At 41.5% G+C, this 12,704-nt stretch overlaps 1 protein-coding gene across 1 annotated transcript; it reads right to left on the reverse strand.

Moving 5' to 3' along the window:
- Positions 1-1,828: 1,828 nt before the first annotated feature.
- gdnfa (glial cell derived neurotrophic factor a) lies at positions 1,829-9,320 on the reverse strand. The gene is made up of 3 exons (XM_041059825.1): positions 9,095-9,320; positions 7,911-8,141; positions 1,829-3,407 (listed from the first exon to the last, which is right to left on the reverse strand). The coding sequence occupies exons 2-3, from the start codon at positions 8,113-8,115 to the stop codon at positions 2,848-2,850; spliced, it is 765 nt and encodes a 254-aa protein (XP_040915759.1). The 5' UTR covers positions 8,116-8,141; positions 9,095-9,320; the 3' UTR covers positions 1,829-2,847.
- Positions 9,321-12,704: the final 3,384 nt, after the last annotated feature.

Consider the following 12,704-nt stretch of genomic DNA (forward strand, 5'->3'; position numbering starts at 1 on the left):
TTGTAGTACCTCTGCCATACATTGTATTCGCACCTTGAGCCCTTAATGCTTAATGACTCACTGTCTGCACCTCTGCCATTTTCTCATCAGCATTTACATATCTTCTTTGCACAGTGGAAACTTTCTCGAGCGGCTTGATTTACAGCTCAGTGGCGCTTTACTGCTAGCCTTTGTTTACTGTACGACCCTGGGCTGGTGTTCAGGAATGCAGAACAGGAGGGGACGCCACACTGTAGAGGCCACCTCTCAAACCATCCACACAATTCCCCATTTAACCCAAATTTTCATCCCCAATTTTACATGATGCTTGTGTAAACATATCCCAGGCAAATTAGCACCATCTGGAACCGGTGCATTATCGTGCATGGCAGAATACCAGGAGACACGCTCTTTTAATAGAAACAAGTTTAATTCTGTAAAAAGTTATAAAATGAATATTGTACAAAAATAAAGTTTGCCGAGAGCTTTGGTTCTGTAACACAAAACAAGTGAGACGACATGACAGGTTTTTTTTTCTTCCACAGAGGTGTTAACACAAGAAGGAGTGAAAACAAATGCAACCCTTTCTTCTAATATCGACACTGAGGATTCCTTCGCATCTTTACCTTTTGCTTGTTTATCTTTGTGTCAAAAGCGGAGGACTTAATCGCCAAGGAACAGTTGAGCAAACAGTCGTGAGGATGAGAGGGCTAGTGGTCACTTTTTACACACTTTAATGTATGGTATCGAGAAGTGACGGGGGTGCTCCGAGGCTTCTGGGAGCATTCTCATCTGGAAAGGCTTATGCACAAATCAGTTGTTTAAGGGGAAGATGATCCAATTGATGAGGTATGCTGTGATAAAAGCTAGAGTTTTTTTTCTCTCTGTGTAGTGTTTGGCCTAAATTCAGCTTGATGCAGTGGATTTGTTCTGTGTGCAGGGGGATTACACAGTAAAGCTGGCTTGCTTGCTGCTGGGTGGGCACAGATACCTTGGTCCCTAATCCGTGCTAACATCAAGACTTACCCGAGGGCTCTCTTTGTTCCACTTAGAACGATCCCCTCGCAGGGTCTTGATGGGCACAGCAACATGCTTTTGAAGAGCCTCCTGTTTTCCTAGATGTATATGTCCGCTGTAGGTTGGGAATTAACGTGTTTTTACATGTAGAAAGCATGTCGAGCCTACCCATCATCTTCATATTCTTTTGTCGAAGCGTCTTGTCAGTTTTTATGTCACTTTCGCGATGACAGCCGCTACAGTAGCTAGATCTTCCTTAAACTGCCTTCACCGAAATGCCTTTGCCAGCGGGGATATTTGGTTAAGACTCATGTTAGAGGATCGCTTTCAAATCCCCTTTCAGAGAGTAAGACCTGTCTGTCAGAGCCAAGACAGAAACACAGGCAGTCCCGTGAACTTTAAAACCTATTGGGACAGTAACCACTGCAAAGCCTTTGCTCAGACTTGGTGCAAGGCCAGAGTGAGGTTTCGGGTAACACATGCTGATAGGCAGGTATTCTAGCAGCTTCTGTACTCTGTGACTCGAAGGATAGATCCTCAAAGGCAACTACAGATCCTCTCAGAGACTACTACTCTCAATTAGATTTCGGCAAAAAGATGTGATGGCTCCTGTTTGGAGTGACATTAAATCTGTTCTGGATTATTAATTTGAAAATTGCTTTGAAAATAAACAGCAGAAAAGAGCCATTTGTCTCCTTGTAAACATGCAGTAAAGTGATGTCATAGTTGGACTAGTATGTACCCAGGTGCTGTGAAGAGAGAGCAACATCTGAAGTCCACCCCCACCCTGCCCCTTACTTAGCATGGTCACATTAGTGAAAATGAGGTGAATTGTCAAAAAAAAAAAAAAAAAATCTGCCCTGCCGTCCCTCAAAACACTCCGAAACAACAGATCACTTCAATCAAAAATCTTATATTGGTCCCCTCCTCCGTGTCTCTTTCAACGCTCCCTCGACTTGATAGCTAAAGATTAATTTTTTTGGGGGGGGGGGGCTCATAAATTGAGAAACCCTGGAATCTAAGTGAAGCAAATAAGTATTTTTAGGGTGTGTGTGTGTGTGTTTAGAAGTTGTGGATCACCTTGTAAGATTTTGAGAAAATGCTCCACTTTGGCACCATCCAGGACAAACAAAGCTTTTAAATAAATAAGAAAAAAATGACAAAATCTTTCATAAAATGGATTGAAATAAATAACAATAAGTTAATTCCATCTTAATAAATATACCTCTTACACACACGTGTATATATATATATATGATAGGATTTTATGTAGATGCGTTGCACCACAAAGTCTTTGCTGAACCCTGGTGTGGTATTTCTCATCACTTGGCTCTGAATGTAAATGTCAACAACCAGACTATGCAGATTATGATTTAGTCTGCAGCTGAATATACTCCTCATATCTCTGCTTTCGTCTGCAGGAGCCAGCTACGGAAAAACTGAAGTTCCTGGGAAAATGATTTCTTCCAGAAAAAACAAGCCAACTAAAGTCAGAGGTTTTTCTTCACTCTCACCTTTTTAGACAGCACAGTTAGCAAATCTGGAAGTGTAACAGTATTGATTCTTCTGCAAATTGGTGCACACCTGATACATTTCTGCATGTGTCTGACCGAACTGTCAAATACTGGTCAAGGGATCTGGAGGACTGAGTGTGGACTGTCAAAGTGAAATGTACAGTCGTCTTTCATTGATGAATACTGACAAAAATGGAGAGACGAAACACTTCCTCTTTGACCTTGTGTGCCCATTTCCAATAGCAATCCCTCCTTTTGCAGTACCAGCTTGTAAAGATGATCCTTAGTTCAATGATGCTGGACATGTCCGTCATTTTGTAACGTCCATATGACTTCCTCAGACACAGCCACACTTCCTTGCAGAATGCTTCTTCAGTGTGTGATACACTACATTGTCGTCCAAGAAAGATAGGTCATCGTCAAATGCGATTGGTCGACAGCAGGTGCGAGAGGGTGCGTCCTTGTCCAGCTTCTTGTTGTGTGTGAGGTTGTTCAGGATCTTGTCATAGTTGGTCTCCGCCTCCACGCAGGGGCCGCTGCAGTACCGGAAGATCAGCTCCTCTTTAGTCTGGTAGCCCAGCCCCAAGTCCGTCACGTTGAGATGGACCTCCTTCAGCAAGCAGCCTCGACTCTGCACTGATATCCTCTCCCTCCCCTTCTTGCCTCGGCCTCCTCTACTGCTTCGACTTCCCCCTCGCCCCCTACCCCGCCCCCGGTCGCCATGTCCTCTGTCCTCGCCTCTTGCGCCTCCTGTGTTTGCTGCTCCCCTCTGTCTCTGCTCCCTCTGTCCCCTGGAGCCCCCGCTGGGCTCTGACGATCTCCGGAGTCTGCCAATGGTAGCCTTGATAAAATCCATTACATCATCGAACTGCTCTGGATAGGGACCTGCGATTTCATCTGGAAGATACAGAAGAAACAGATTCATGATTTACTGATTTTACAACATTTTAGAATAGAATAGAATAGAATAGAATTTTATTGTCTGATACAAGTGTAACAGAAATTTGCCTTTGACAGGGCTCAGTAGCACATTTACAGATAGTAAAAACACATAGTAAAAAACTCACATACAGACATACTAAGACCACATAAATGTAAAAAGTAACTAAAATCCCGCTGATAATAAAACGTGATCAGGTTATTGCACCTTTGCTGTTCAGGGCATTGGCTGCTGTTGGGATGAATGATTTTTTGTGGACTGTTTTTCTGGCTAGTGGGACTTTGTATCTCCTGCCAGATGGAAGAAGACTGAAGGAGTGGTGGAGGGGGTGAGAGGGTTCCTCTGTGATCAGGGTGGCTTTCCTGATCACAGAGCGTTTGTACAGGTGGGACAGTGGAGTTTGTGGTGATCCAATTATTTTGCTGGCTTGATTTGTGATCCGTGACAGTTTTGTCTTCTGTTTGCTAGTGAGGAGGTTGTACCAGGATGTGATGTTAAAGGTGAGAGTGGATTCTATGAGTGACCTGTATACCATGGTTAGGATTTTTTTACTGACATTAAAGTACCTGAGTTTTCTAAGGAGATGGAGGCGCTGAAGCGCTTTATTGTAGATTGAGTCCGAGTGTGTTTGGAATGATAGGCGGGTGTCTATCTGTGTCCCCAGATATTTAAAACACTCCACCTGCTCAACCTGCTCCCCGTGAATGCTCAGTGGTTTAAAAAGCGGGATATTTGCAGCTGTATGTTTGCTCACACAGCACAACTCCTTTGTTTTTGAAATATTTAATTCCAGTGATTTCTCACTGAAGGTTTTTACCAGGTTATCTACCGCTGTTTGGTACTGTGTGACAGCCTCCATACTGACCATGTGGGCTACTAGGGCCATGTCATCAGCATATTTTAAAAGACTCATTCCCTCCCTGCTACAGGTGATGTTGTTGGTGTAGACAGAGAACAGAAGGGGAGATAAAACACAGCCTTGTGGAAGACCTGTGCTTAAAACCAGTTTACTGGATTTAAAACCATTTAAAAACACCTGCTGTGGTCTGTCTGTTAAAAAGTCTCTAATCCATAAAAGCATCAATGGGTGGATCTGTAAGTCCAGGAGGCAGTACAGCAGAGTGTCCGGGTTTACAGTGTTAAAAGCAGAGGAAAAGTCCATAAATAAAATCCGAGTATGTGGTTGTGCAGAGTCCATATTTTGTGCAACAGTGTTTAAAAGAGTCAAACTTGCATCCTCTACACCTCGTTTGGCCTTATAGGCAAACTGGAGAGGATCTAGTTTTCCTGAGATTGTGTGAGACATCATATTACACACAACTTTCTCCATGCATTTGCAAAGCACTGATGTGAGGGCCACAGGCCTGAAGTCTTTTAGCCATAAAAAGCACATATGTATGTATTCAAGTAAGAAATTATCCTTATGATCGTTTGCAAAATCACATCAGATTATATTAAGAAACAAAATGAATGGATAAATAAGGGATATAAATATATTATCTTCATGTAGTATTTACTAAAAGAATAGTTTGACATTTTGGGAAATTTATTTTATTTATTTATTCACTTTCTGGCTGAGTTAGATGAGAAGATTAATATCACTCTCATCCCTGTCTGTTAAATATGAAGACGCAGCCAGTTATTTTAGCTTTGCACAAAGACTGGAAATGGGAGAAAACACGTAGCCTGGCTCTGTCTAAAAAAAAAAATCCACCTACCAACACCTTTAAAGCTCACGTTATATCTCATTTGTTTAATCTGTATCAAAACCAAAGTACAAATACAACAATTTGCCATTTTAGAGGCGGTTATGTGACAGACTGTTTCTTGGCTCTGAGCAGTAAGTTTCTATCTCCTTTGCTTGCCTGGCAAGTGCTCAGCCTCATATTTAACAGACAGATAAGACAGTGGTATCAGTTTTTACATCTAATTCTCCACCAAGAAAGTGGATGAGTGTGTTTCCTACAATGTTCCTTTGAACGCACAAATGCAGATATGTGCGTAACATGCAGAAATGAATTCATGCTTAACTGCCACTTCAGTTTAACAAACCATCTAGACTGAGGTACCAATTTTGCAGAAAAGAATGATGATGTTGACATTGTTGACACTGACACTGCTGTTGTCTTAACATGCTTAATATCAACCAGCATATGCACGGTAAAGTGTCCAGAAAAATATGCACTGACACAAATGCAGATAATGCCCATAAATACAGAGAAATCTGCAGATCAGAAACTGTGCATGCTGATTTATAGATTAGCCTCAGGCGGAGGAATGCAGAGAGGAGTCCAACTGTTCATATGGACATGCAGGTGCCCTGCTTTAACTCCCTCTAAGATGACTCTTGGGAGGATGAGTTGGAGGCTGAAGGTCAGAGGGTGTTGTCAATTCCTTTTTGAGATTTGCTTTGGCCAGAAGGAAAAGGAAATATCTACATCTGTGGTGATGGGATGTGGGCAGACTCATTTTTGCATTAATAACGTGGCCAGCAATTCAACAGACAATGCTGCCTTCATGAGGTTTCTATCTCGTAAAGTCATTCAAGGTTTTCCAGCAAATTCACACAGTGGTTGCCTGCACTGATACAGTAGGCACAGACTAATTAAACCACAGAGAGGGATGCAATGTGACATTGTTTTTCAGTCATTTAAATCTCTGATGGATGTAATTTTAGAGCGCAGAGACTTCAAAGGCCAAATAAAAAGAAATCATACTCTTTGAGTCATTTAGATGGAGCAGATTGGAGTCTGCTTGAAACTCAAAACATGCACCAGCACAGCTCTCCACCATCTGCTATGAGGAGAGATGAGGACTGACTGAAAGCCTTGGACCCTCCTTTGTTACATGTTGGTTCTATTATGGAGAAACGTCGCTCCTACTCCAACCCTTGCGGGTCTGGCAACAATAAACCATCTATGGAGATCATAGAGACATATTGTTCTGAAATGAACCAATTACTTCAACTCTAATTACATTACCTGTGCGTGTCTATGCATGTGTGTGTGAGCTTATGGCTGTGTGTTGTCATATTGTACGTGTGTTAAGAAGTCGGAGCGGCGGGGCGCAATATCTGGCAGGTGGTGTTGTGGTTAACACAGCCTCTCAGTTCCAGTGTCACCTATCTCTCTCCTCTCTTACCTGTTCCTCTGGCAAAGCGCAGGTCATCTGATCTGCCTGCACGCCACAGCTGATTGGGCTGCCGCTTGTATGTCAGGTGAGCCAGGGCCAATCTGTTTAGACACACCTGCCCTTTGATTTAGACACCTCCTATTGTATGTCAACTGACAGGCAGGGCAGCTACGGTGCACACCTGCTGAAAGACTGGTGGCAGCAAATGGAGTGATTCATAATGCAAACTGTGCTATAATTTTGCAGAGTTAATGCGCGTTTCTTTAAAAAATAATCCCCAATGCAGAACACCAGCATGTTTGTAAACCGAATATTACATTATCAGAGTCTTCTTGTGCAATTGTTGTCATAGATTTTTGTGTTGAGCCGTAAGAGAAAACCTCGTTTTCTGACTTTACGTGCAAAACAAAAGACCCGTCCCCTCTTGGAGCCACAGTGTTGTTTACACTATTACTGCATAGTTAATGGTCTTGGGTTACACGGCAGATCAGTGATGTCACCACGGTCCAAACAGAATATGAGGTGGCAGGACAAACATTTGTCTAAATGTTCCATTCCTTATCTTGTTCTTGGCAGCGTTAACTTGTGTGTGAAGATGATACAGTGTCACATTGATCCAAACAAAATAAATTCCTGCCCACTGTTGCTGTTAAAATGAACATAAACACAGAACTCTCACTTGATGCTTCAAACTTTCCGGTGTTGTCCAGCCTGTCCCCTGAAAATTCCTACAACCTGGTTCGCACTGACTTCTCTAAAACGTGCCATGTCTTCTGACTTTTGGCAGATGGGTAAACATCATGGGTCCCTGAGTGGCAGACAGGCGGAGATGAACATATACAAAGGGCAGAGGGAAAATGGCGAGGGCAACCTCTGCTTGCAATTGGAGCTGTGCATGCTTTTATTCATATTGCTGGCTTGTTTTGACATCAGTATGATGTAACACACAGCAGCAATAAAACACAAATTAAGATCTTCCGTCTGATAACCCACCTGTCTGAGAGCCTTATCAGTGTAGGACTCTCCACTCTGGATATCGCTTTACATCCTGTTTCTCAAGTGTAATTAGTCAAGAAAGGCCAAATTACTTGGCGAGCAAACCAACTGTGTAACATTTGTTTCTGAATTGCCCTGGTTTAAAATGCAACCTACAGTATGTGCTGCATACTACTCCTCTCGAGAGTCAGCACAGATGTTGGATTTTGTTTCTCCCTTTACTTTTGAGTGATTAGTTGCATGTTGATCTATAATTATTCGCCATTCGAAGAACTATCACAGTGACTGCACATCACAAAAGACTGTGTGAAAACAAGCTATGTGTGCCTTACATTGATTCTCCATAGAGATCTCTTGCAGGTTGTGGTCTTCACGCTGGAACGCTGGCTGTTCGTCCTCCACAGACAGGGACACGGAATCACTGTAGCTGCTGGGGAAGTAAGTCCTCTTGGCTGGCTGAGTGTTTTGGTAGAGAGGCCGTGTAGCAACAGAGCTCAGGAGCAACAAACACGTGGCCAAAACATCCCATAACTTCATCTTAGACTCAGTTCCTATGAAGAAAGCTGCAAAAAAATAAAATAAAAATAAAAATAAAAATCAGAAAGGACACTTTATGTGACATAGAGAGATAAAAGCTAACTAATTAGTAACAACATAAAAAAAAATACAATGAAAAAACAAATCTAAATACACTGAGAATGTAGGCCAACTTTTGTTTATAGTGAAGTCAGCAAAGTGTTTGAAACAGTGTTGTGGCCAGACCTACTCTGAGTCATTCTGTATTAATAACTATGTGCCATCATGTCAAGAGACTTTGATCCACACTTTGTCTCTGTGTCATAGTGGGGTTTGCTGTAAATATGAATATCAGAGTACCACAAAATTTTGATCAAAAGAATCATGATGAAAAGTATCCTTTAATGTACTTTATGATGTCAAGATATCCACAAAATATACAGACAGAATATAGAATGAAAATAAAATAATGCGTAAACCTATGCGTAAAAATGCCGCATTGTTTTAGAAATGTTAAACAACATGTGTGATTAACCAGCACCCTGCTAGTTATTTATTTATTCTTTACTGACGGTCAGACCTATTAGGATTAAAAGATGATACATTTCTGTTGTTGTGAGATCGGGAGGGTGCGCCTCACACAAAAATGCGTTGGTTGAAGCACGCACCAAAGCGTGTTGGCAACGATAGCCTAAATAATGGTGTGAGTTGGCCAGATGGCGATCCCCAAAGCTTACGTGACTCTTGTCTAATGGCATGTTGAGTCTGCAGTAAACCTAAACAGCCATGCATGGATAAATACTGGGCTTAAACATGCTATGCAAAAGTCCTAACAACTGTCTTTACACAAGCACAAGTTACATTTTTCATTTTGGTTTGCTATTTCAACCAAAATAACAGGAGTGAAGCTCGCGTGACCTTTGCGCACAGATAATCTGAGGATATGAAAATATTTTATGTCCCGCACTCAAATTATAAAAAATTATAACGCTCCACTTACCTTAAATACGGCCCATGCAGACCTGAAACTCGCTTGGCTGTTGGTTTTAAAATCCAAACAGAAAACGCGACTCATTTAGTGTCCCAAGCTGATTCAGCTGCAATGAATCGGTTTAACAGCCGCAATCCAAAAAAAATTTAAAAAATAAAAAAACAACTCCTTGAAACGGGTTAAAAATCGGTTTGTGACCAAATAGAAAAAAAGCTGAAATACCGCATCAGGTGTGTTTTCATACTCCGATCCAGCGCACCGACCAAACCATGCGCCTTTCCACACTTTGGAGTCCAAAGGTAGGCGTTGAAGACAGCCGACCAAGTGCCACTGCGCCTTACGGGGTACAGTTGCAGTTGCTGATTAATTGGATGCTACGTTTCCACGTTGGAAATCCGAGAGAGATCCACCATCTCCGACTGAAAGGAGTCCAATGAAGACATCAGCGTCTCCGGCGCATAAGCGAGGCGCAAAAGGTGCACAATATCTGTTTTCCAGAGTGCAACAAGCGCTTGTCTGCCTCTTTATAACAGTTAAATCGCCTTTAAATCCAGAACTGCGTTAAAAACAATCATAATCGCCAACACTTTGCAATGTCTTGGCATGGTAAACAACACAGATGGGGGTGTTTACTCTCCATTTTCTCCAGGACAGGTAGTGTCTATGCAGCTCGAAGGGTTTCCACACGCGTTGTCCTCATACTGGACTGAAGCGGGACAGATGTCTGCGCATAACACCGCACCGGGCGCAGAGGGCGGTTTGGAGAGATTTATAGTTAAGTGCGCTCTGACGTTTGGGGGCAGTTGGTGTCCGCCCCTCTTTTATAGATCCCTGCAAGAGCAAACAGTGAATAACAGAGGTCCACATATCTCTCCAAACCACCCCTGGAGCCCCGTTTGGAGGAGCGCAGTTTTCAGATGTCTTGGGGATTATGTCACACATCCTGATGTCCTCGGATTAGATTTCAGTATGCGGAATGCGATTTGGAGATGTTCTGTTGCGATGCATGTTTCTAACCTGATCTCCGCGCTCTGTGCGCACCGGTGTCAAGTTCCCTCTGATGGCTACACACATCTCAAATTTAAGAGTCCCACTTCACTTGCTATTTACTAGAACATATTTGTTAATATGCGAGACGAGGGGCCTATTTAGGGCACAGTGGACACGTTGATTTGTTATATTAGCCTACATATAGGCATTTGCAATGGACTCCGCTCCAAATGCATTATGTGGGCCGCGAATGTTCATACACACCTTGGATCATCTGGTCATTCAAAAAGCAGTTTCTAGTCAAGGTGAGCCCGAGGCAACACCGCAGAGACCACAAAAGGAGGACTCTGAAGCAGCTAAGATGTGGCATCCGAGAAATCCTGTCTATCACCCTTCGTGATTTACAAGCTACACCCGCCTTTCATCTGCTGCAAAAGTGAATTCCACAAGTTACCCCGTCCTTTAAGAATATTAAAGTAATTTTGTGTTCACTGCCAGAGGAGAGCGGCTCCTTCCAACAACCAAACACTTGCTCTTCCAAGAAGCATTCTGGTTTTAATTTAACACGTGAAATGCTGCTAAAGATGGCTGTTTAATAAAGGGATGAAAATCCCAGCACTGACACTCCAAATCCACGCTGACTTATCTGTTATTCAGTGGTATTAAGGCTCGCATTTGTTTGCTCATGGGCTGAAACTTCTTGTCAATACATGTTTTCTTTCAAGCATCTCTGCACGCCCTGCCCATTCTTAAAGAATCTGCATGGTACTGAGCCAAGTCCCTCATTGTATGGATTCCTTTCTGTCATGTTCTCACATGGTTTCATTGTCTTGACTGACAACTATCTGTCATGATACAAACCCTGTAAATCCTCATAATTTGTTTGTGTTTGTAACCTGATGGTAACTTAGTCCTGGGACTCTCCCTTCTTTTAAAGACCTTAATTATTTTTTACATTATGACAGATTTAACTTTAATAAGCTGATGTTAGAGTGTTTTACAGTACAGTCTCAGTGTAGCTGCACTGGTGACATTCTCCTGTCATTGTCCTATATGTGAAAGGACAATTTCCCATTAAAACTCATCTCTTACAGTATAATGAGACTCTATAACTATTGTCTTGGAATAGGAATGCTATAATGTGAACAGGTGGCATTTATTTGTCTAATCTTTCATGTTATTGTCTTGTGAAACATGGCTTAATATGTTTTCTCAGGCAGTCGCATGATAACTATCGCAAGAAAGTTCCAGACATAACTTGCAAAAGTCATTTGACATGTTTAAGTTTTCCACACTGACCACCGAAGCCACCTTTTACTTCTGATATTGAGATATGACCTGAATGTACTGTGTATGAGCTGTTCTGTCACAACTGAAACTAAGCCCAGTCATTATGATTTAGGTGTTACAGCGATCCTTCACATCAGCAGCCATAATTCTACGTGCCCTCTTGATCGCTGAATCATCACACTGGTTCAGGGTAAGTAATAACAAAGTGGACTAACAGAGCGCCACAGCTGTGTTTGTGCTACAGTCACTCAATGTATTTCTATAAAATATGAAATAAAATAATAATAGTAATAATAACAATAATAAAATGTTTTTTAATATGCTTCAATAAACATTCTGTTCTGTTTCCCTGCCAGTGCACGCTGGGATACCCTCCAAGCTCTCATTAACCCGGACAGGAATAAGCAGGTAAAGAGAATGAATGAAAGGAAATCGGTGCTTATATAAACAAACTCAAATGCATGAATGTAATGTGAACAGGCATACAGTAGATTGTGATTAAAGACTGAGTCATTTGAAGGCAGAGCCAGTGTTGTCAGAGCTCTGTGTGGTTCTTCAAGGTTACTTAAAGTTCACAGGGAGCATTTAAGTGAAAGCGAAGCCGAGTTATGTCCTGTGGATTTTCTGTTTTCAACTATGTCAGGTGTCAGATTTACTTACATTTACAGTCACATTTTATCTACATAGAAAACTAACTGGTACAGAACAGAATTGCTATTTTTATACAGTGTTTATGTCAAACATTTGAATGTGAAAAGATTTAATATTTTTAATGAGATAATGATACTACAACACATGTTGTTAGAGTCAGATGACAAATTTGTGAAAACAATATATGGCAATATGTGGAAAGCATCAGTATATACATACAGTATATTTTAAATACATTCTACTGCATTCACTGTATTCCACTATACATGATAAACATTATTCAGTCTATGTTACTATTACTCTCGATCTCATCCCATACAAATCACCTCGCATTTGTAGAGGAATATAACAAAGTTAGAGCTGAGACAGTCAGTTAACTCAAGGACTGATCAGCAACATTTTTTTAAAAGCAAAAATTCTTAAACATTCACTGGCTCCAGCTTCTGTTCTGGTTCTAAATGTGAATATTTGCTGGTTTTCTTCTTCTTCTATGATAATAGACTAAATATTTTTGGGCTGCTGGTTGAACAAAACAAGAAACTTGAAGATGTCACCTCAAGCTGAGGAAAACTGTGGTGAACATTTTACACTGTCTCACATTTAATGGACCAAACAATTAAATGGGAAAATAATGGGCAGAATAAACCATAATAAGAACGATCATTACTTGCAGGCGTAATTAATATCC

The sequence above is a fragment of the Toxotes jaculatrix genome, chromosome 16, assembly GCF_017976425.1.
Source record: "Toxotes jaculatrix isolate fToxJac2 chromosome 16, fToxJac2.pri, whole genome shotgun sequence".
NCBI lineage: Eukaryota > Metazoa > Chordata > Actinopteri > Toxotidae > Toxotes > Toxotes jaculatrix.

What these genes read in the sequence shown, in the direction of transcription:
- gdnfa (XM_041059825.1), bottom strand. Translation starts at nt 8,115, where the DNA reads ATGAAGTTATGGGATGTTTTGGCCACGTGTTTGTTGCTCCTGAGCTCT. An exon ending in GATCTCTATGGAGAATCAAT is followed by an intron (nt 3,408 to 7,910) that starts GTAAGGCACACA and finishes TGTATCTTCCAG; the next exon opens with ATGAAATCGCAGGTCCCTAT.